This window comes from Podarcis gaigeae (genome assembly GCF_964106915.1).
Source record: "Podarcis gaigeae genome assembly, chromosome: 1".
Classification (NCBI taxonomy): Eukaryota; Metazoa; Chordata; class Lepidosauria; order Squamata; family Lacertidae; genus Podarcis; species Podarcis gaigeae.
This window is the reverse complement of record NC_139678.1, coordinates 134,116,304-134,141,022: the sequence shown is the minus strand read 5'-3', so window position 1 is coordinate 134,141,022 and position 24,719 is coordinate 134,116,304. Positions and strand designations below refer to the sequence as shown.

The window sequence follows — 24,719 nt, the reverse complement described above, 5'->3', positions numbered from 1 at the left end:
AAGCACACACAGCATAGTGTGTCCTTACCCGCTTTTGCCAAGCATGACACGCCTCAGGTGTCCTTCCAATCTTGAAGTTACAGTGGGATGGGAAATCCATGCAGTTGTGCTGTTTCTAAGGCACTCTAAGCACTCTGCAAGTGCAATGCAACGTGAACAAGTCCCAACCCTCTTCATGAATTTGAAGCTGGGCTACCCTTCAGAAAGACTCAAATGCTCCAGAGGATCTGCACAAACACACTATCCCTTTCCTGAACTAAGAAACCAGAAGGAGGGATGGGCTTATATGTGTTGTGTTTGCTTCCAAGGTGCTTGGGACACCCCAGAAGCAGAGGACAACAGCAGGGATTCTTTTGTCTCAAGTGTTGGGAGAAGAGCTGGGATTTGTTACTTCAATATGCCTTGAAGGAGTTCCTAGCACCCTGGAAATGCAATGCAACAGTTAAGTTTCAGGCCTATTCCAGAGCTGCGTTATTTTTGACTTTGCAATGAGAGGCACTTAAGAACATCTCCACAACTCAGTATGACATCAGACAGTACTCCGTTAGGCAAGGCTAGAAGCCACAAATATGGTTGATTACCAAGACCATCCAAGATTTATGGGGTCTCCAAGTGCAAGTATTGCAGCTACTCTTCAAAAAAAAAAAAAAAAAAATTGGAACCCCCCCCCAAAAAAAACCCTCCATGCAAAAATGCATACACCCCCTGCTCAAATTCTCTCAGAATGATTTAAAGTAAAAACATACATGACTGGCCATTTAGTTGGAGAAAAAGTACTTAACTACGTAAATAAAGGCAAGTATAATTAACGTGTTCAGATAAACTTATTTTGTTATCTTTCTTATTTGTATGACTTAAGGAAATACAGATAAACCCAATTTTGCTTCTTGATCTGCATGAATTTTTAAATAATTCTTAAAGGGTTTGCCAACAAAAGGTCATATTTCAAGCTACTCCAACAGTAAATTCAAGCTACACCCAAAATTTCATACAATATATTTATATATTGCTCAAAATGCCACACATATGCCAGACATGAAGGGTACAAAACCTGATCAGAGTATATTGTTATTAAATAATCCAGGAAAGTGAGCTCTGCTGACAATAGAAAACCTATCACAATATAGGTTAAATATAGCGAATGTTTTGCATTGACTGTTTTTTAAAGCTTTTTACAAACATTGAATAAATGGCAAATTTCACCTACACAATATAAATCTCCCGAGGCCATACACCATCACGTGAATAAGTTTATTTGAAACTGTATTTGCTGCTGTATGCAACAGATTTCTTTCAACACAAAGATTTATTTCTTCTATTTAGAAGAAAATCCATTCCAGCTCTCACGTTCCATTGTTCACCTCCTTGAGTTGATGTTATGAACCATCTTCTGAATTTTTTCATCATTCTTTAAAACATTGGCCATTTTAGCACAAATCTTATCTTGTTCGTCTTTGATCAACTGATCCAGCTCCGCAAGTTCTACTTTCAATGGTTCCACAACACTGTCTGTAATACTGTTGAGACAAAACACGGAACTTACACAAAAATTCTTGTGAAATCCATTATGGTTAGACAAACAAATCTGAAGCAAAGAGAGCAAATGTAAGGGGAGAAACTAAAAGAAGTACATATTACAAACAAACAAACACTCTAATGTACAGTGGTACCTCGGGTTACATGCGCTTCAGGTTACATACGTTGCTAACCCAGAAATAGTGTTTCGGGTTAAGAACTTTGCTTCAGGATGAGAACAGAAATTGGGCTCCAGCGGCGTGGCAGCAGCAGGAGGACCCATTAACTAAAGTGATGCTTCAGGTTAAGAACAATTTCAGGTTAAGAACAGACCTCTGGAACGAATTAAGTACTTAACCTGAGGTACCACTGTAGTGGGTAGGGGAAGAGGAAGTCAAGCAGGAGGTTGGAATGAGCTCTGAGAGTTCTACACTCAAATCCCAGTTCAGAGGGGGGAAACCCTCAACTGCTTTTAGGCAAGCATCTTACTCTGTTTACTATTCTGTAAAACAAGAACAGTTGGTATCTGCCTGACAAAGCTGATATGAGTAGGAATGATAGCTATCTTAAGCCTTATCTTACACCTCATCATAGGCAGATATTAATCATAAAGATAGTGTTTTTATATAACCTAGCAGGGGTGAGAAACAGCCGCATAACTTTCTTTGTACTATCCACCTGCATTGTGAAAAGGGGGGGGGGAGTAGTACTGGGGGCTTAAATACTCTTGCTATGAACAGCATTTAGTTAAGTTACAGATAGGTAGCCGTGTTGGTCTGCCATAGTCAAAACAAAAAAAAATTCCTTCCAGTAGCACCTTAAAGACCAACTAAGTCAGTTCTTGGTATGAGCTTTCGTGTGCATGCACACTTCTTCAGATACACTGAAACAGAAGTTTCCAGACCCTTCTATATAGTGAGAAGGTGGGGAGGGGTATTACTCAGAAGGCTGGTGGGAATGGGTGATTGGCAGATAGCTGTGATGAGCCTGTTGACGACTCTTAACGACTGCAATAGGTCTTACAGGAAGAAGCAAGGGGTGAAAAGGTGAAAAATGGCTTTGTCATGTATAATGAGATAAGAATCCAAGGTCTTTGTTCAGGCCAGGTTTCTCCATGGTTTTAAGTTTGGTGATAAGTTGTAATTCAGCAGCTTCTTCTTGAGATAAGAATCCAAGGTCTTTGTTCAGGCCAGGTTTCTCCATGGTTTTAAGTTTGGTGATAAGTTGTAATTCAGCAGCTTCTTCTTATCTCATTATACATGACAAAGCCATTTTTCACCTTTTCACCCCTTGCTTCTTCCTGTAAGACCTATTGCAGTCGTTAAGAGTCGTCAACAGGCTCATCACAGCTATCTGCCAATCACCCATTCACACCAGCCTTCTGAGTAATACCCCTCCCCACCTTCTCACTATATAGAAGGGTCTGGAAACTTCTGTTTCAGTGTATCTGAAGAAGTGTGCATGCACACGAAAGCTCATACCAAGAACTGACTTAGTTGGTCTTTAAGGTGCTACTGGAAGGAATTTTTTTAGCATTTAGTTAAGTCACAATCTCTAATTAAAGGACTGTCCTGCAGATAAAACAGGATCATCCATGTATGCTAACACACTGAATTCCTTTGAAGGGCTGGGTATTCCCATGGAATGCAGAGTCAAGGACCCCCATCTTGGAGATATTCAGATCACCTCAGAATCTAAAGACTGCTTTAGATATCAAACAGTCCAAGCTGATAACTGTCTCTGAGGCTTTGGAACTGTTTTGTAGCCTCAGGAGGGCTTCTAAAGTTTGTTGGTCAGAATTTTGTAAGAATGCAATAAAGGGAGCATGCTAGGCAGAGAGGAGGCAGGAGGCAGAGAAGGAGAAGTATAGTTTGGTGACTGATAGAGCTACCTTTCCTCTGTTATATATGGGTAGTTCTCTAGCTACAAATGCTAGAGTAGGGAGATTGGTAAGCATTTTCACTCTTAGCCCCCAAATCCTGACGGGTTTCTGCTCACCCACCTATGGCTAGTGCTAACCCACTGACTGCTTTATGGCCCACCTACTGGAATTTATTTATATATAAAGTTTCCGGTCCATCTTTCAGCAGTAACGTTCCGTTTGGACAACTGCAGTGTTTCGTTCATAGGGTTGCCAACAACAACAGCTTAGAAACTCCAGCTAGTGGAGAATGTGGTGATAAGATTGCTAACTGGGACAAGTGTTTTGAGTATATTACATCAATTCTTTCCTTCTTCCAGTGACTTCCAATTTATTTCCATGACCAATTCAAAGTGCTGGCTTTACCTTCTAAACCTCCACACCACTTGGGCCCCCAGCATCTAATGGAACACCTTTTCTCATGTGAACCTACCCAAGCTCCAATAGGATCTATAGAGGCCCTCCTATGAATTTCATCTCATACTAAAGCAAGGAAGGTGGCAAAGAGAGGACCTTCTTGGTGGTGGCCCCTTCCCTGTATCTGGAAACCTCTCCTTAAAGAGATTTGCCTAACACCTATTTAAATGTCTTTTCAGCACCAGGCAGTGGCCTTCTTATGCTCCCAGGCTTGTTAACAATTTAATGTTATTTCAGCATCTCCAATTTTAGTTTCTAATCTGCTGGAAATTAGTTTTAGGGGTTTTCATTTTTATACGAGTGTGCTAGAGCAAATAACTTGTCCTTTATTGTTGATTGAGTGCAATCACCCAATTCTGAATTGTTTGTATTTTGGATGTTCCAATGTTTATATTGTATGTTACCTAGAGGATCACTGCGTGAGATGACTTGACAAATATATATAATCAAACAAATGTCCTCTTCGTGTACAGGGCAGGTGGAAGGACTTCCTCACAATTCCCAGTGGAGGCAGCAGCTAGGAAGCTCCTTGGCTCACAACTTTCAGGGGAGGTTGCTTTGAGCAGAGGGCAGGCAGTGCTGCTGTACTCCTTAAACCTCCCTGCCCAACCTCCTTGGAGCTAGAGCTTGGCTGACTGCTCAGCTGGGTGCCAGTCAATACATAAGTGGTGGGAAGCCTTGTGTCAGGCTGCTGAGTTGCTCACTTGCCTTTAGCTTAATACAGTGACACGACCCCAGAGGCAACAGCACCTGCGCATTTGCTTCCACTACCATGATGACATACTTAGCTCACACCATTTAAGTTTGTGGGATTGTTCTAATTCCGCCCATAATATTTTACTGCAGTAGAAGCCTTCACTGCTGGGATACACCTTCCATGCCCCACCTTCTCCCTCAGCCTGGCCCTCCCAGACCTGACTAGCATCACAAAACTCTATGCATGTTGTTTTGGATTAACCAATTGTGCAGCAACCGTGCAACTTCTCAGTATTCTCACCTTTGTTCTTTCTGTAGGGCCTCTTCAAGTTGTTTATTTTCATTCTGCCACATCTGGAGTTCATTCTTCATGGCATCCACATCTTCCTGAATATAGTCCATGATTTTTCCAAGGGGGAGAGCGCTCCGACAAAGGGCCTGAATGGATCCACGGAACTTCTCTATTTCTTTTGCTACTAGATCTTTCTCTTTTCTCCTTGCTGCTTCTGACAAAAGTGGTTTTTCCTAATTGTTAAAAAACACACACACAAATAGACTGAAGCGAATGAACGAGATTGCTGTTTAAGGGGTGAATTAAATATATGGGATAGATTTGAAAATAAAATATAAAAATAGAAAAGGGGTGTGTTCTGAGACACATCAATGAAACCAATACTAATTAATAATTAAAGATTGCTCACCTTAGCCCAAGTCTGCCATTGGAAAATAGTGCAATGGTCAAGAATGATCTCAAAGATAGCACACCTTCTGTTAAAGCACAGAGATGCAAAAGGACACACAGCCAAAACTACATTATTTGCATAACTGTATGCCCATTATTATCCAAGGCCGATTTAAGATTCTGCTTTTGACTTGTTTGGCTTAGGATTTAACGTTCACTGCCTCTCTTACTATATGACTAAACACCTTACATGCGATCTCCACCAACTAAGTTCTCCAAGCAGAGAACTTCCTGCTCTGGACATGACAAAGCTGTAAGAGGGGTGCAACAGGCTTTTCCTCAGTAGCACTAGCTACTATTACCACTACAGGAATTCATTATGATCTGCCGGGACCATATAACACCAGTCTCAAAGGATCTACACTGGCTCCCAGTATGTTTCTAAGTGCAATTCAAAGTGTTGGTGCTGACCTTTCAAGCCCTAAACGGTCTCGGCCCAGTATACCTGAAGGAGCGTCTCCACTCCCATCATTCAGCCCAGACACTGAGGTCCAGCTCCGAGGGCCTTCTGGCAGTTCCCACACTGTGAGAAGCGAAGATACAGGGAACCTGGTAGAGGGCCTTCTCAGCAGTGGTGCCCATCCTGTGAAATGCCCTCCCATCAGCTGTTAAGAAAATTAAAATCTATCTGACTTTTAGAAGACATCTGAAGGCAGCCCTGTACAGGGAAGCTTTTAAGGATTGAGGTTTTTTGTGTTTGAATATTTTGTTGGAAGCTACACAGTGGCTGCGGCAACCCAGTCAGATGGATGGCACATACATATGATGATGATAGATTCTTATGCCATTCTTTCTTCAAGGAGTTAAGAACAGCATAAACTACTCTCCTCTCATCCATCTCTTTTATTCCCACAACATTCCTGTGAGGTACATCAGTCTGAGAAACAGACACCCAGTTAGCTTCACAGCGGAGAAGGATTTAAAAGCTCTGGTTTCCCCAGGTCAAAATCCTGGGGGAAATCTATCCAAAATCTATCCACACCAGCACACAGGGAGATTCAGTGATGCAACAATGAAGTACGGTCGTACCTTGGTTGTTGAACGGAATCCGTTCCGGAAGTCCGTTCAACTTCCAAAAACGTTCGACAACCAAGGTGTGGCTTCCGATTGGCTGCAGGAGCTTCCTGCACGCAATCAGAAGCCGCAGAAGGTGTGTCAGACATTCGGCTTCCAAAGAACGTTAGCAAACCAGAACACTCACTTCTGGGTTTGCGGCATTCGGGAGCCAAAACGTTCAAGTCGCAAGGCGTTTGGGATCCAAGTTACGACTGTGCTTATGTACACATTTCAACAAATAATAAAGATATAATGAATGTGGGCAAAAAGTAACAGATTGTGGGCCATAAGTACGATGCAGCCTGCAACAGAAGGTGTATGTCTGCAGACAGGATGCATATGCAGTGAAGAGGGAGCTGTGCTTTTGAGGCTAGTTCTCTTGGACCTGCCTGAGGAAAGGATTGTGTCCAAAAGAACCATGATTGGTTCTCTCCCAGTATGACTTGCTGTGTTTGGGACCTGCCTTGTGAGTTAGGATGGATTCATTTGGGTCAATATGAAGGTTTGTAACTTGAGGCCACAGCATGTTCGGCAGCGGAGTTATGCATAACCAAAACTCAACAAAGAATATTGAAGTCACTTTGTCACCTGATGATAGCAATGATTGTTTGGCTATCAAACAGTAGCAACCAAGAGGAACTGCTGATCAGGCTTCTCAGTGCTGCACATTGCTGCCAGTTACCAGGAGGGAGGGACAAGGCAGTAGGAAGCTTAGCAGTGGCACAGCAACAGAGCCAATCTGACACCCCTGCTGGTGTGCCAAGCTCTCTCCGGCCTCCTCTCTCCCCTTCTCTGCAACACAGCAGCAACATGCGATGCTGGGAAAGGAGATCAGCAGTGCTGGTGGGGTTTCTTATGATCTTCTTATCGCAGGCTCAACAAGTCTGTTGTTAGGAAGCAAAGGATAATGGGCAGATTCTTCCAAGAGCATAGCAGATGCACACATAACTTGTGCTAGAGGTTTGCTGGAGTGATGAGGGAAGTAAAGTGCTCCTGGTTTTATTGAAACAGACAACCTTTAACATACATGCTTGATAAAAAGTGACGGTGTCTGCTAGGGTTTTTATTTTATAGTAAAGGTACCCCTGCCCGTACAGGCCAGTCCTGTCCGACTCTAGGGTTGTGCGCCCATCTCACTTAGGAGGCCGGGGGCCAGCGCTGTCCGGAGACACTTCCGGGTCACGTGGCCAGCGTGACGAAGCTGCTCTGGCGAGCCAGCACCAGTGCCACACACGGAAACGACGTTTACCTTCCCGCTATAAAGCGGTACCTATTTATCTACTTGCACTTAGGGGTGCTTTCGAACTGCTAGGTGGGCAGGAGCTGGGACCGAACGACGGGAGCTCACCCCGCCGCGGGGATTCGAACTGCCGACCATACGATCGGCAAGTCCTAGGCGCTGAGGTTTTACCCACAGCGCCACCCGCGTCCCACTTTTATTTTATTTTATAAGAGGTTACTAAAAATGTTCCTTCTTTGGAAATCTGTTGACATTAGTTTAACTTTGTAGGATACAGAACAATGCAACGTTGAAAAAGAGGTTGGAATGAAAACACTGAAGAATAAGCAACTAAGAACACTCAATTCTTTGAGGTTCATTGCATGATTACCTTCTCAGCAGATTTTGGCAACTGGGACAATTCATAATCTTTCTTTGTTTCCAATATTCTTTTGACAAGCCCACCTGTTGAAGATAAAAAATTATAGTTCTTAACTGCAAAAGACCTCTCTAAAAAGGCAAAAAAAAGTGCTTATAGTGGCTCAGTTTTGGTTCATACACCCAACTAGTTTCTTCTGTATAGAACATTGAAATGAAACATTTTTTGTACTTACGGCCACTAAGGTATAATAAAAGTCAGCAAGAGAAGGCATCATATTTTTAATTGGATTACAATCATTGGATCTATCAAAGACCTGACAAGTGTCAAAATCATTGTACTTGTGCCAAGTTTCATTAAGAACAAGGAACAAAAAGGATGGAAAGGGATTTTGAAGTTATCCCAAGTCAAAGCAAGTAGTTGACAAGAAAGCATGAATTGGACTGCATATGCATTGAATCTTGAAAGGAAGAACAAGGATATAGGAAGTGACAAGTTATGAGGGACTTAATCACAAACAAGCAAGTAAAGAAAAACCTTAAGAAAATAAAAAGACTTGCCATGCTTCTCATCTTCTTCCAACTCTACTGTTGCCTCCTGAACAACAGAAATCAAAGGGAAGTTAATAAATTAAAGCTAGACAAGTAAGGAGACAATAATACTTGAGAGCTGACCATTCATTTTCTCTCTGTTCTAAGAATAGCGACTGCCTCCCTGCCACCTTACCACCAAAAAACACCCACTGATCTGCCAACTTGAGAACTGCATTTTACAATTCTATCATCCGTCCCTGTAAAATAAAAAGGGAGCTCAATTGTACAACTTGGAGCATGGACCTATCAAGATGACATGTGGTTTGACTATCAATGGGATTTGCGCCAGATCCTCATAATATAAAATACAGAGGGAGGGGGTCCCACAGCAGCAGCTCTAAGGTAATCAGGGGACCTCATACTCTGGCAAAATTATGAAATGGAAGCAAGGGCTTTAGGCTTCTAGGCTGCCTGTAACTGTTAATTCACTGTTCCCCTCCTTAATCATACACTATGACAACACAAACTTCCTAGTGGGGCTGGAGGGTGCTTCCAGCTTAGACTCACTTCCATTCATCATGCTTCAATATCAAGCATAAAGCATACTACTGGAACTCTATTCAGAAAGAGACAAAAGGAAGCAGCAGACAACACAAAGTTAATGCTTGGTTCACATCTGTATGAGAAAATGTATTAACCAACCATTGCCATTTCTGCCATTTCAGGCAGATGCAGTGCTGCCTCCACAACAAACTGATCGTCATCTTCTTCCTCCTCTTTGTCTATAATGACATTTGTCACTATTTTGGCACTGCCATTTCTAAAAGAAAGGAAGAACAGGACTATACTTCAGGCATGGTGTTGCAAGAGATCATTCAAGGCAGAAAATACTGTAGAATCCTTTCTTTAAAAGAAAAATGTGTATTCAGTCCTGTCTAAAGATAAAAAGGTTTTGGGAATTTTCAAGCTATTTACCCCCCATAAAGATGGCAAGTTGGGTGAGGAGTGGAACTGAAATGTACACAACATTAACTTTTAATTGGATCCACACCGAAAACTATGGGACCAGTAGGTAACGATTAACTTAAGTCTCATTTATTCTAATGTAAAGCATTATTCTAATGTAAAGCATAGCTCAAATCTGGATCCAACCTGTACCTACTTTAAGAACACAAGATGTATTATTTTTAACTTACCAGATCAGAAATTTGTACAGTTTAGTATTACATTTTTTAAAGTTCCACTGATTTATGAGCAAAGCAGTCGTGTGTGGGTGTAAAAGAATCTGTGGCACAAGAACTGCAAAACCCAAAGCCCTGCTCATCTGATGCTAGTCAGGGCAGAAAGCTGGGGAAGGGACACACAGAGAAAAGTCTTACATTATCTTATGGCCACTTCCCAAAAAATGTGGGAAAATATGAAAATGAAAACTATTGACAATATTGTAAACAAAATAAAGGTTTTCTCCTCTGAGCTTAGAAACACTTATGCTTCTCAGCATTCTAATGCAGAAACAGGAGAGACTCAAGAGTATGCCATCATCATGGATGCTGTAGGACTGCAGTCTAATTTGCTGTGACTATCACATTACGCCAACCTTTTGAGGAATAACCGCATTTATGAATATACCACATCAATAGGAAAAATTGTGTTGAGGACAATCTTCTAGTCTTCTAAAGGCCTAGAAAGTTTAACACACACTTGACTTCACATTTGATAATAAAACAAACTATAGAACAATCTGACAGCAGAAATATAAAATATTTCCTGACCTCTCTGGTGCTAAAACCTCTGCACTTTCTTGGCGTTTTATCCGGGGTGGGGCTGGCCTTGCACTGCTGGGTCGTGGAAGTCTTCTGTAAAGGGAGGTAAAGAGCATTTCCTTTCTTAACACAAATTAGTGTGTGAGACCACTTATTTTGAGCAATTTGCAAAAATCTTAACAAGCACTGGCGTGCCTTCATTAAAAAAGAATATACAATGCAATTAAAGAATTGTTTAATTCTTAATTCATTGTATTCTAATCAGAACACAAGGAGATTCAAAGCCAGACCCCCCTTCCCCCCAAAATCCAGCCAAAATACAGTACAGTGCCCTGATTTCAATCCCAAACAGTAAAACACATACTTCACTTCCACTGAAATCAACGGAATTGAAATATATTTCATTTTGATTGAACAATGCTGATTGGATGTACAATGCTGTAGATAAATGACTGAAGGGATAGAACAAATTAACCCGAGGCCGATCTTTTCCTGCTGAATGCAACTTGCATAATTTAATAAGCTTAATATTAATAATGCAAATCAGCATTTCCCCCAAGTAGTAGTGATGGCCATGAAATTGGACGGCTCCTAAAAAGGATGAAACAGACTTAGGGAGGATGAAGCAATCAATGGAGAAATCAAGGGCTCCAAGCCCCAATGGGTATGTTCTAGGCCCACATGCAGAGAAGGCAGAGTAAGTCTCTGAAGGCCAGTTGCCCTTGTGCCCTTTCAGGCTTTACAGACATCTGGCTGGCCCCTCCGAGAATAGGGTGCTGTAACTAGATAGGTCACTGGGCTTATCCAGGAGGCTCTTCTTCCACTTAATATGAATGTTTGTTTCAGTTTGAGCATCCAAAATCAGATTCAGCGTAGGAACTGTTTTTTCCATAGCTCTGAGAATGCACTGACTTGGACGCAGGCTCTCCCGTTCATTACAACAAAGGACGCCATGCCAGAAGGAACTGCTATATTGGGGAAGACAGTCTTTCAAATTGGATTACATCTCAAGAGGTAAGAGCTCAAATGTTTCTAATCTGAAATTTATGTATTACAGTTAATTTTACTCTTTGTTGTTTCTATTCAGGCATAATAATGCATATTAGAATAAGTGCCACAAACTTTAAAGACAAAACAGTAGAAAACAACAAACTTAGGAGTAAGTCATATTTCAACACCATTGTAGTCCAGTGCAGGTGTTACGTTGATTCCTTGAAAACCATCGTTTGTAAATTAGGAGTTTTGGAGACATACATTCCCACTCCAGAGCAAATGTCCATTGTTGTGTGCTATTGGTCCTATAAATATATACACATGACACTAACCACAGTTTACTCCTAAATTGGTTTTCTTGTAACTACAATCTACAATTCAGAAGAATTCAAACCATGGGTTCAAATTGTGGTTTATGATTAACAACAACCAAGGTTAGCAACGCTAAAGGGCTCTTCGGATCCCTTCCAACTCTGCAATTCTATTATTTTCAGGCTAGCATTTGTGCACTTGCAATTCTAAACCATGTTTAATGCCAACAAGGGCAGGGGGGAAATTATTCTGGGGGAAGGCGGGGAAGGAGCCGGGAACTCTTAGCTACCTCTTAATTAGCAAATCACAGTTTACTGAGTAATGCAGTCATACCTCGAGTTGAATGTGCTTCGGGTTGAGCTCATTCGAATTGCGCTCCACGGCAACCCAGAGGTAACAGAGCATGTTACTTCCGGGTTTCGCCGCTCGCGCATGCGCAGATGCTCAAAATGACGTCACGTGCATGCGCAGAAGTGGTGAAACGTGACCCACGCGTGCGCAGACACGACTTGCATTCCATTTGGGATGCAAACGGGGCTCCGGAACGGATCCCATTCGCACCCCGAGGTACCACTGTATTACAGTTTGATCTGAGCTTTTACAATTTCATAGGCTCTGATGAATTCCCTGATTATGGTCAATTTACTATCTAATGTGTCATAAAGCCATTGTCAGTTTAAATTCATGGGGTTACAATCCAAACCATAAGCAAGTTTACACACCACTGACTTAAATTAATGAATTAATAATGTTCAAATCTTTCTAACTGAAATAAGTAGCATTTAAGTGCATAACATAAACTGGATTGTACCCCAAATTTTTAGCTTTTAATAAAAGGGAAGATACAGACATACCTTTGGGTGACTTGAGGTGGAATCTCATTAGTAATTTCACTATTTTCAGAAACAACTATTTTTTCAGGGGCAGCAGTGTTCAAAACATCTCCTTCTATGAAACAAAACAGTCTGTCATTTTGAAAACTGTATAAATACCAAATGCTGGTAACATATATAAATTCAATAAATAATAATAATTTCTTTTCTAATACTGAAATAAGCAGAACTTCCCCTCCCAGCACACACAGATGCCATTATTATGCTGCAGAGATAAATTCAGTATTGCATATGAAACAAAGGCCAATTGGCAATCTATTTCGCCTTTACTGCTTATGTGACATTTATTGTATTCCAATGTAAAAACAAATTAACATTGGATTAATAGCCATCTACCAATATGAAAAAGCTGCCTCTTTCCAAGCTCTACTTCACTATAGTTAAAATTCTCTTTAAAAATTAAAAAAAATGATTATGTGTTAAAATTCAGCATAATTTTTACCTGCATCACTGGATGAGTCACCTGCAACATAAATACATACTAATTATTCCTCATGCTTAGGAGCAATTAAAAATTGGATTAGACACTCCACTGTTTGTATGCAGGACAGCAACACAAAACACTCTTCTTGATTACTGGATTGTTGCCGTACATCTACTAGAAAGGTAGGCTCACATTCTGTGAGGTCAGGGTGTACGATTCGGGGAGTGGAGCAGGAAAATGCAAACACACATCAAACACAACATGTTTCCCTCAGTTTGTCCTGGGATGCCATATTTTCACCCTAGGGAAAAAACAGCAAAATTGCTCCAGGCAGCAAGCTATTAATTAGTAATAGCTGCTTTTGACCTTATCAGTCTCTATTTCTTCTTCAGAGAAAAAAAACTATGTTGAAAAGAGTCTATTCTTTACAACAAATATGGCAGGGGAATCAAAAATTCCAAATCTATTATGATAATTATGTCTGGTAAGCTAATACTTTAACTATCAGTCTCTTCAAGTTACACCCTGGAAGGCGTTGACATGGAAGGGAATTTTTTTAAAAAGAGGTTAAAACAAAACATGAAGCTCTACAGTGCAAAGAAACAATGGCTCTGAAAAGATAACCTTCCAAAGAGAGCACAGAAAAGTGCCTACTGTTTTGCTTACCTCTCTGTTTTACTGCAATTTCTGGCTCAGCTTTTCCATGTAAAACAGTTGCCGGTTTTTCATCTGCAAGTGTAGCTGCAATGATATTAGCTCCCATTAATATTCCTAGCATAAAAGTTTGTGGTAGGAAGCCATTAAGCTGGTTAAAGAAACAACGTGCTGTGCTATATATTACTTTGGGTCATTGTTCAAGACAATACAAGTTTTCACCCTCCACTCTCTAAAAACTCTCTCCTAAACATGTTTGCCAAAAGTTCTGGAAACCCAAAAACTACAGTTCCAGTTTCTAGGCTGATAGTTCGGGACAGAATACCCTTCCCAATTCCCTCTCATCAGAGGCAGGAGAAGAAAATTTATTGGGATATTCAGGAAAGGAGCTGGCAAATTTTCCATTTAGCCATCATGTCTCTGCTACCGAAGGCAGTAGCATTTGGGGAGTCCCCAATGATTTGCCACTTACAAGGTTGGCGAACTCCTGCCCTAAACGTATTAGCAATTCTTGCCATTAAAGATTGGTAATAATACTTATCATCACTTCCAACATTGTAGGCCACGTCAGTATTATCATCCTATACTGAAAATAAGTGACTGAATCTGAATGAGACTCACCCAGTGAGATCTAAATAGACACATGGTTTGCAATAGGGACTTTTTGATTTGTAGCACAATGTCTTAGTGACTAAAGTACATCAGCTCTCTTGGATTCAAAAGCACTTCATCAACACACTGTATGTTGATTTGATACGTGGTAAAACATAAGCTGTAATTATAGCACTTATAAAAAACTGACATCTAGTTAGTGCTCAAAGACGAAGCAAGAGAGCTTTGCCTTTTCTTACCTGGCTCTTGTGCTGTAATAACTGGCTCAATTTTCTGTTTTAACATGTTAGCTGCTCTTTCAATTGCACCACTAGATACACTTTTACTAGTTTCCTTTCGCCCTGACATGAGAGAATTCACAGAGAAATGTGTACTATATGCTATTAAGATCATTTAAACATGTTTAGATTTGGCAGAGTTATGCAGATACTTCATCAAGATCTTCACCACAATGTTACCTAGCCGATTTATCAAATGGCTGTGCTACTACTTCTTCAAACTATCAAAGCTGTACACTGACAGATATCTCCTGCTACAACATCAGCAGCTAGTACTATAACCTTAGAAACACTAAAATATGCAGAGACCTGATAAAGACACGGGGGGAAACCATAGTTTCCTGCTATGTGAATGAGTCGGCTCCCTACTCCCCTATCCTTCTCTTTCACATACCAAAACAAAGATTGCAAATTTCCACTTCTTACTTTAAAGTACATGTCCCTGTGACGCATGACCTTTTCTGTTCATGTAGATTTCCCTTGCAATTAAGAACCTTGATCTTCCAGGGTCATAAATCACATGGCAAGCTTCCCAGGTAGCAGTTCCTTGCTGTGGAAGTTACAGCTGAACTCAAGAACAGCTGACAAGCGCAGCATAAGGACTGGGATGGGGCCAAGAGAAAGGTCTTGCATCTCCTTTGTGCTCATGCTGTCCATTCAACTCACACAGGTGTGAAAATGAAATTGTACGCAGGCTGCTTAAGTAGTGTGGGCCATGGCTGCAAGTTCTGTGAAGTTTATTGTTGTTGTGGATCATTAACTCCTTGTGATTATTAGACTGTTATGTTTATGCAATTGTTCCAATTACGTTATATACATGTTAACTGAACAACATGCGGTTTTGTGTTTTAAAATATGTGAGATCTCACACCCCTTTTCTTTTATGTTTAAGTACAAATGACTTCTCTGTAACCTAAAAGTACTTTACTTTTATAGCTTTTTATTTTATAGTACTTTATAATTCCAGCTTTCTTAGGGTACACTTGACCCCCAAACCAGACTGATACAGTTACAGTCGTACCTTGGAATTCGAACAGCTTAGTTGCCAAACGATTTGGTTCCCAAACGATCAAAAACCGGAAGTGATTGTTCCAGTTTTCAAACGTTCTTTTGGAAACAACTTCCTGCAGCCATGCCCTGGAAGTTGAACATTTTGGAAGTGAAACAGACTTCCGGAACAAATTCTGTTCAACTTCCAAGGTACATCTGTATTCATGTTACAAAGAATTGTAGTTAGTTAAAAAGTAAAAGCAGAAGCTTCCAGCTCCTCTGGCACACAAAAGAGAAGCACTTGTTCATGTAGTGGGAAACCGTGGCTTCCTTGGTGCCTTATGTGGACCGAGGATTATGAAGTGCTACAAATTCAAGAATTCTCAGGAAAGAATGAAACAAAAAGACTTGTTTTGGCTACCTTCACCAACAGGTTTGGCTCGTTGTCTTGGTCCCTTTGTTGAATGTTGCCTTGATAATCTTGCTGCGTTTTCACTCTTGAAAAGATATACAAAGCACGCAATTTTAAAAGGCACAACTCACAATTTTTCAGTCTACTGAAGTTTTCCACACTTTCAGAGTAAGCAAGATTCACCACCAGTGCTGAAGGAGCCTGGTGTCTTTATCTTTTGTGGCAACCCACTTTGCTACTATTTTGGGAAGGAAGCAGGGTTGGGGTGTGTGGATTCCATAAATTCCCCTACCCCATTAATTTGAGCACTGGTGTAAACACTGTGGTCAGAGCAGCTGCTCCTCCCTATTGGTAAGGAAGGAGGTGATAAAGAGACGGCATATTTTATATTTATACATGTACACTTTTCCATAAAGAAGAAGATAAATAGGAGAAGCTCCCAGAAGGAGTAATATAGCGAAAAAGGAGCACAAGGCATTTGTTACAGTTGTGTTTTGGCAGATACCGCTTGTTATTTGGCACTGAAATTTCCTCTCTTACGTAACTATTAAAAGTTTTGTCTTTACCTCTGGTCACCTCAGTAAAAGTGTAAGTATGGGAATTTATCTAGAACCCATTTTCTACCCATCTCTTCAACAATGCACCAAACAATGAACTGGAGTTGAGTCCCTTGTGACATTTCATCTGCACTACAAATTTCACTCAAGCCCAGAAGCCCATAAACTTGAGGGGAAGGTGCATCACACAATTTTGGAATATGAAAAAACATTGGGAGCATTTTTCAGAAGTAAAATGATAATATTTAAGAAAAAAATGGAACAAGCACCAGGTTTACTTAACTAATAACGCAATTCTAAAAAGGTTACGTTGTGATTTCTTTGTAATATGTTTTTCTCTGACCACAGCATGAATCATTAAAGTCAGGAAGACTATTAGAAATAGTCAGGAATAGTTAAAGAAGCTCCCTTTTCCCTTGAGTGGACATCTCACCCCCATCAAGGGTTTCTGACTGTAAAGCATCTTCCTTTGGATTCATTCACATGCCAAACCATCAGGCTGCAGGCATCAGAGGGGAGATGGGAAGAAGGACCCCTTCGTTTACTCTGGCCAGAGACCAGTTTCTCTTCACTCTGTCTCTCACTGAACAGGTCCCATCTCAGCTGAACGTTCTAAGAACTCTGTAAATAAGAACTGGGCCTGAGTTTGGTTTTTTCCTTCTTCTCCCTTTTTCCTTTGGTACTGTGTCATTTAGTTGCAGGTCTAAGAGCAGGGATGGTCTTTTTTTACTGATCAGTAGTTTGCTCTGGGAGCCTTTTTGACAGAGGAGTGGGGTATAAATGCTGTATACAGATAAATAAAACAAGGTTTGTTCATGCAATGTCAAACCAAATATGTTAATAAAATAAATAAGTTTTTAAATGGCTTTAATATTTTGAAATCACAAGCTGATTTTCACTTGTACTGAGTACAGAAATGAAACATTTGAACTGCTTTGCAAAATGCGTATACTTGATTACTTACTTCTTTATCTGGCTCAGCTTTATCTTTTGCAGATCGTTCCAACGGTTTTTTAGTTACATTCTCCTCTGATCCTGAAAGCTACAGAAAAATATTTATACTGAACTTTATACTGCAATGGTTAGTAGGAGCTGGTTTGCAAATTATGCTAAGCCAAATGAGAACATGAGGGTTCTTAGGAGACTGAGTGTTCTACTCTCCTCCCTTGGTCCTCCTGCTGCTGTGAGCTAGACCATGTTTGTTAGCCCAGAGGTGGGGATCCTTTTTTCATTCTGAAGGTCACATTCTCCCATGAGCAACCTTTGGGGCTACATGCCACTGGTGGGTGGGGCCAGGTGCATAAGTGGGTGGAGCATCTAAGATGGGTTCAGGACTGTTTCACACATTACTTCACTGGACATAGGTATTAGGCTATTATTGTAAAAAGCATTTGGGAACACGGATTTCATTCTTCAAACACAGTCAACACATCTATTCCCATATACATTTTACACACTTTTTCCACAATCAGCGTGGGCACCCTATTAACCCAGAGACTATATACCATAATACTCCCTTAATCAGTTCAGCAACTGAAGCATGCCCCTAGATTTTCCTGTGGTTTATTTCTGAAAATCCATCTCTAGCTTTGCTAATATGAAGATAACCATGTTTTTCCTGAGCTTTGTCTTACAAGGGAGCCACACGTTCTGATTAGTGCTACAGACAAACTTGTATAAATAGTTTTTGCGTTTTCAAAGAGAAAGCAGCCACTGCTTATTTTTCTCTCAGGAGCCTTTTGGTTTAACTAGCCACCCTCAAATTAGGTTACATTTGTATTCATTTGCTCTTCCCAGTGCAGGATTTTGATACCCACCCTAGCCCCGAGGTATTCATAACAAGCAAGCCTTATTCCACACAGAAGTCTCATGTGCAAAACCGAAAGAAAAACACAAAGAGATTGTTCAACAGATCTGCTAATTACAGTTCTCATCAATGGCTACTTTATGCCTTTTTTTAAAAAAAAAATCTGTTTACCTTTTTATCTGCCTTGTCCTTTCCTTGTTCACGTGACTGCTCCGTCTCTTTCACTCGTTCCCTTCGTTTATCTTTTTCTCGATCTTTTCCCCTTTCTCTGATCTTCTCATGTTCCTTGTCCTTGGCCCTCTCTTTGTCTTTTTCTCTTAATCTGTCTTTTTCTCTTCCACCCTCAAGTTGTTTCCTTTCTCTGTCCCTTTCTTTATCGTGCTCCTCTTTTTCTTCTTCCCCATCTCCTTTTTCTTTGTCTCTGATTTTCTCTGACTCTCTTCCCTGTTTGCTTGACCTATTCTTATTTCTCTCTCTTTCATGTTTCTCACCTTCTTTAAAATTGTCTTTATCAAGATTTTTGTGCCGGTTCTCATAATCCTTATGTTTGTCACTTTCTCTTTCTTTTCGCCTGCTCCCTTCCTCCTTTATCTCTTCTTTGGGTTTTTGGTCTTGAATTGAGTTTCGGTCTTTCATTTCCGAGTCACCTCTTCCCTATATAATAAAATGTAAAAATATTAAATTGTAACACAGTCTTCTCTCTAGTTGCTCAGGCAACAATAATTATTTATACTCCCCTTAACCCAAAAGTTGTTGACAACACCTCTTTATGGGATCTTTGATCTTCTGTTCTGTTTTGGGTTTTAGAAGATGATATCCCTCCTTTCATATCAGCTTTCTCCCCAGCAAGGACTCTTTGAACAGCTTCATCACTGGATAGCTACAAAGAGATAACCTGTTAAACTGAGCATAATCTTGGCAGTAGTCATTTCTATCCTATACACAATGCTGATTTCTTTCTGTCTTAAAAGAAAAATATGTATACAATCTTAGTTATCATTCCTTTCAATTTTGAACAATTCCTTTTAGGGCAACAACCCTAATTATGCTTAATAAGGAGCATGTTCCACTGAATTCAGTGCAGTTAGGTGGACGTCCAGCTTCTAAGTTTTGCCAGTGGAGAGGCTCTTAAACCAAAGTCTAAACCTGTACCCATTTACCTGGAAGTAAACCCCATTAAGCACTAGGGCTGGGCAATACGTGGCTTTCAACATTATGATATATCAGCAGCTAAATGTATCTCAGCTGCTTCTTTCTCCCCACTTTAGAGGAAGAAGTAGCCAGAATACATTGCCCGGCCCTACTAAGCTCCAACATCGCACTGGCTCACACAAGCCGGAGGGGTATCAGGGCTTCGTTGAGTGGGCGAGCGTCAGGCCTGATTGAAATGTGCAATACTGGCTGCCAACAGGGCAAGCAGGGATTCGCAATAGATTGCCTGATGGGAAATTCTGAAATTGCTCTCGCGATTTTAACTTTAAACCAGTTTCAGGCATTGTATTGATACCTATTAAGCGCAAGAGACTTCCTTTTGAGTAGAGGTGCATGCCATTGTACTGTAAGTTAACTATACAGTGAATTCTTAATGAGTGTCTGATCTTCAGTAACAGGAGACTCGTTATGAGACCTGTTACTAGCCAACTCTTGTATACAAATGCCTGGTTGCTATGTATCTACAGTACTGCAAAGGGCACTGGGAGGATAAACTTCAAGAGGGAAGCACTGAGTTGGTGGTGGTGAGAGAGGCATGTAGCTTTTCCACAGCAACTGTCCCCAAGGTGCCTTTCCCTTGTGACTCCCCAAAATCGCTCCCCCCCCCAGCTCAAGTTCGGTATGGTGCTTGCAGGGAAACTTTGCGTAAGATTTAAGTCTACGGATAAAGCTCTGTGTGGAGATCCTACCTTATTAAGACAGCATTTGGCAATAGCCTGGAGTAGTTCATTGGTTCTTTCAGGTTCATGCCCAGCAACAATACGTGCAGGCTTCACTGCCAAAGGTTCCCCCGACACCATGATGACAACATCAATTGCTTTCTGAAGGAAGCCGATTTTTGCATCTTTATCCTGGTAGGGCAACACAGTTAAATAAAATTATCCAGATTTCAACATAAACTGTCATCTTCCTGGCATATAATCAGATTAGTGTGCATGTGTATTATACTTTCAATTTAAAAGTTAAAACAATTAAAGGGTTTGCATACCTTAACATTATCAGATTTCATCTCTGCTTCTGTGTACAGTCCTTTCATGAAACCAGTTGATCTAATTACCTTTATAAAAGAAAAAAATGTGTTTCGTTTCTGGATTTGGCAGGCAGCTTGATTTATGATGTCTGATTTTCTATAGGAATTCTAACATTTACAGATTTTATGACTTTTCAGTGACACTTCACATATATTAGAATTCTATCAGGAGGGGGTGGGGGGTTGTGCCAAAGCATACACAATTGTTACTAGAGCACAGATAATGGTAGAGATGATCATGACAGTGCATGACAACCTCTGGAGAAATTATGCTCTATGGTATTCTTACATTTTGTTTATAACAAAACTCCTCTTCGGTTACAACTGTTATCTGTACAGAGATTAAGCATTTTTTTAGCAACTAATATTATAAGTACATGGATACGTATCTGTGCAGGTGGGATGGGTAGGTGAATGGAACTTGGATTATTGTGAGACTCTGGATGGTCTTGAATTTTCAGTTCAGATAATATTATGATAGATAACTTCCAAAACAATGAGTAACTTTTCAGTGCTAATTAGTTTTGAAGACGGTTCTCTTCATTACCATTTCAAATGCAACTTGCAATTAAGGCACTGACATAGTAAATTGGATGAGTAAAACAAAAGCATGAGTAAACCAGTTTTTAGTAAGTTACAAGACCAGGAAGGTATTGCTCAAATGTCAGGGGAGAAGCCACCAGTAGGTCATGGGAATATTATGGGTCAGTTGCTATGTTATCATTGGCTAGTAATATGTAAGAGCTCCAAAATTCTCTGTGTGATACGTCATATGACTCTATGGCAACGAAGTGCAGGTTTGGGCAGGTGAAGCTTCTATCTGCATGGTATTTTAGAGATGCCATTTTTGAAGCCTTCCTCAATAGAGAACTATAGAACAGTCCCAAATAAGTTGTCAGCATTTACAGTCTTAGGAAACTATTTGAGAACCACCACCAAGGGTAGGGAGATCTAACACAGAAAAATTAAGTCTGAATTTGGTAACTAATGAAGGCCAGGCAGTAATAAAAATAAAATGTGAAAGCATATAAAAGCCAACAGAAAAATAAGACTAATCAACCAGCAAACTGGACTCTTTCACTTTCAGTAAATGCTTAAAACTACTTAGATGTCTTTCTGAAGATTTTCAATATGGGAACAAGCCAAAGTGTAGAATTTAACATCTAATTTATTTTGCGGAGAAAATTATGATACAATGAATCTGGTAGTTTTTTCAGTGTTAAAAGATTACAGTGGTACCTTGGGTTACGAACTTAATTTGTTCTGGAGGTCCATTCTTAGCCCGAAACCGTTCTTAACCTGAGGCGCACTTTTGCTTAATGGGGCCTCCCGCTGTTGACGCACCACCACCATGCAATTTCCGTTCTCATCCTGGGGCAAAGACCTCAACCCAAGGTACTACTTCCAGGTTAGCAGAGTTTGTAGTCTGAAGTGATTGTAACCCGAGGTACCACTGTACCTGCAATGAAGGGATAGCAGGTGGATGCCATTCTTTCGCCACCTTCAATGCCCCTAGGGTCTCTCCCCTATCTCCCTCCATAGTGGCCTAGGCAACTTTAACTGCAACCTGACCTACAAAAATTCATAGGTGAAGCTATTTCATGGCATGTGGAAATCAAAAGAACAGCATTCCACCTACTATGCTAGCCTGCTAGACCTGGGATAACCCTGGCTGCTACTATCAGATTTTTATTTTTATTTAAAAAGCCTAACAACTGAAAGTATGGCTTCATATGCCTGCGTATATGGGAGGGCTTTTCATCCGGGTGATTGTTAATTTTTTAAAAAAGATCAAAGGCTATATATACAATTTTGAGGTTTTATAATACTGCGCCTCTTTTTATTGGCTTGGAACCTGTGGTCTGCTAAAAGGGGTAGCTGCACAGAAACTAGACAGGGAGTGGGCGACCTTGCTGAATTCTACAACTGGGAAGGGTGATGGGGCCGGGGGCGCGTGGCTGGGGGGGATGGCAAAGTCCCACTTCTGAGGGACTTGGGAGCAGTTCACCTAGGAAGCTGCTTTACCCGGCACGTGCCCACGGGGACCCCTCCCCTGCTGCAGGCGCCGCATGGATACCCGCCTGCCCTCTGGAACTCCCTGCCTCATGAGACAGCCTTGGCTGCGCTCTTTCCGCAGCCTGCCGAGAACAAGGGATGCCCAGGACCGCGGAGGCGAATTCTTATCATCTGCTTCAGCCTGTTAACCTTCGAGAATTCCTCTTTTGTAAACCGCTTGGAGGCGGCGCTTAAGAAAAGAAATCCCGGCGCTGGGGGGGGGGGAGCCCCATCCCTTCCTTCCCCGCTCGTTGCCTGGCAACCGGGGAGCGCAGGCCGCGCCATTTCGTCGGTCCCCCCCCCCGTTCCGCGCCCAGGCTGACCTCCCCGATCACGTCGTGCAGGTATCGGAAGGGGGGCTTGCTGAGAAGGCGCTCCGTGAGGGGCGGCTTCCGGATCACGCGCCCCAGCAGCTCCTGCGTGCGGCGGACCATGGAGCCCTGCATGGCCCCCGCAGCCCGGCCAGGCCAGGCGCCCAGCGAGGAGGCCCCGGCACGCCGCTCCCGGCCCACCCGCGCTGGCTCGCTCGCTCCGCGGGGCGCGCGCCCTCCGGCCTCTCCTCGCCGTTGCTACCCGACTCCGCGGCCCTAGCAACAGAAGGCCGCTCCGGGGCGGGGCCTGCTTGCCCCGCCCCTCTGCATCCGGCGCCCGCATTGGGAAGGCGACGCGGGAAGGTGACGTCGGGAGGCCCCGGGAGCCCGGCCGGAAGGCGGAGGAATTTTGTGCCGCCGGACCGCTTCCCCCGGAGGCGCTGACTTTGAGTTCCTGTCAAGGAAAAGGGCGGCATATAAAAATATAAAACAAAACAGGGAACGTACTTTTTGCTGGTGTCCTTATGTTTTTATTGTAATTATTTACGTATGTTATTACTATTTATTATATACAGCTCTTCCTCTGGAGGCCTCGGGGCGGTTCGCAGCCTATAAAGTCTATCCATATTCAATTCTTATTATTTTAAAAATTGTTTTCCTCCTATGTTTTGAGCTTGTTTTTCTCTGTAAGCTTCCTTGAGCTCGTCAGGGAAGCCCGCTTGCCCCCTCACTGCGCAGACGCCGCTGTGACCTGGCCCCGCTCCCCGGAGGGCGATCTCCCTTCCTCCAAGATGGGCTGCTGGCTGGTTCTTGGCCTGGCCATGGGAGTTGTCCTTGCCCTGTTCGGGGCTGGCCAGGAGTTTTTCTGCTTGGCAAACTGGCTCTGGCTGAGAGTGTATGTCAGATGCGACTCCAGTAGGCCGCTTCCCCTTTTCCTGTTCCCGCTGGAGCCTTCTTTGGCTTGCCATGCCTGCGGGCTCTCTTCCGGCCAACGCTGCCAATGACCGATCTTAAAAACTTGGGGTCGGTGAGATTCGGCAATCGCGGCTCCTTGCGCCTGCTGGACCTCCTGAGCGGAGCGGGTTGTGCCTTGCTCCTCGTGAAGTAGGGCGAAATGTGAGGAGTGTTGCAAGCCGGTGCAGAGGCAGAAGGTCTGGCCGAGGTGCTAGAGCACGGCTTCTCTGTCAGGGTCGTCTTCCTAATCCAGTGGAACACCATTATCATACGCCTCTTAGATGGGTTGGACATGCTGAAGAAGGGGCTGGAGGCCCAAAGACCAGGGTGACTTCAAAGCGGAGGACGCAGCAGGCAGTTCCCTATCAATGGTGCCAAATCCAAGCAGATGTTAGCTCCAGTCCTGTTAGATCGATCCAGCAATTCTGAACGTTCAATAAGGGATTAATTCCTCAGGCAGGCAGTACGAAAAGACTTCCTGTGGCTTTTTAATAGCTGGGAGCTCCCAACTACTGCCACTGCTGACAGCCTGTTGCCCCTTATATCTGCTTGAAGGGGTTATGTCACAATGGTTCCTTCATCAGGTGTTTGTGAGCACGAAAATGCTGTTGGGAGTTTCAGCAATGAAGGCTCAGGCATAACACACTGTTTGAAAGTCTGAACATTTCCCCTTTTTTTATTTAACAAAATTTATATACCACTTTTATAATTTATATACAAATTATTAGGAGAGTAAGATAAAAATATACTGTAGTTTATTTAATCACTTCTAGGCTAGTTTACATACAATTTTATTCCTTCTTACACTTCTATCCCACCTTTCCTCCACAGAGCATACACACTTCAGCCTCCACCTTCTCCATTTTATCCTGACAGCAATATTGTGAGCTAGGGCCATAGCTCAGTGGTAGAACAACTGCTTAGCATGCAGAAGGCATCAGGTTCAGTCCCCAGCATCTCCTGGTGGGAGTGGGAGAGATCCTG

General features: G+C 42.1%; 1 protein-coding gene across 5 annotated transcripts; it reads right to left on the bottom strand.

Moving 5' to 3' along the window:
- Nucleotides 1–1,237: 1,237 nt before the first annotated feature.
- On the bottom strand, nucleotides 1,238–22,970 carry TRAF3IP1 (TRAF3 interacting protein 1). Of its 5 annotated transcripts, none has more exons than XM_083708194.1 (17): nucleotides 22,794–22,970; nucleotides 20,374–20,442; nucleotides 20,075–20,236; nucleotides 18,937–19,053; nucleotides 18,345–18,827; nucleotides 17,331–17,408; nucleotides 15,819–15,894; nucleotides 14,369–14,470; nucleotides 13,530–13,604; nucleotides 12,882–12,902; nucleotides 12,401–12,494; nucleotides 10,251–10,334; nucleotides 9,181–9,298; nucleotides 8,506–8,542; nucleotides 7,958–8,031; nucleotides 4,851–5,074; nucleotides 1,238–1,517 (listed from the first exon to the last, which is right to left on the bottom strand). In XM_083708194.1, the coding sequence occupies exons 1-17, from the start codon at nucleotides 22,914–22,916 to the stop codon at nucleotides 1,358–1,360; spliced, it is 2,097 nt and encodes a 698-aa protein (XP_083564320.1). In that variant the 5' UTR covers nucleotides 22,917–22,970; the 3' UTR covers nucleotides 1,238–1,357. The 5 variants fall into 5 exon arrangements, with proteins under 5 accessions (XP_083564320.1, XP_083564324.1, XP_083564321.1 ...); XM_083708198.1 differs by lacking the exon at nucleotides 22,794–22,970 and adding an exon at nucleotides 22,424–22,448; XM_083708195.1 differs by lacking the exon at nucleotides 12,882–12,902.
- Nucleotides 22,971–24,719: the final 1,749 nt, after the last annotated feature.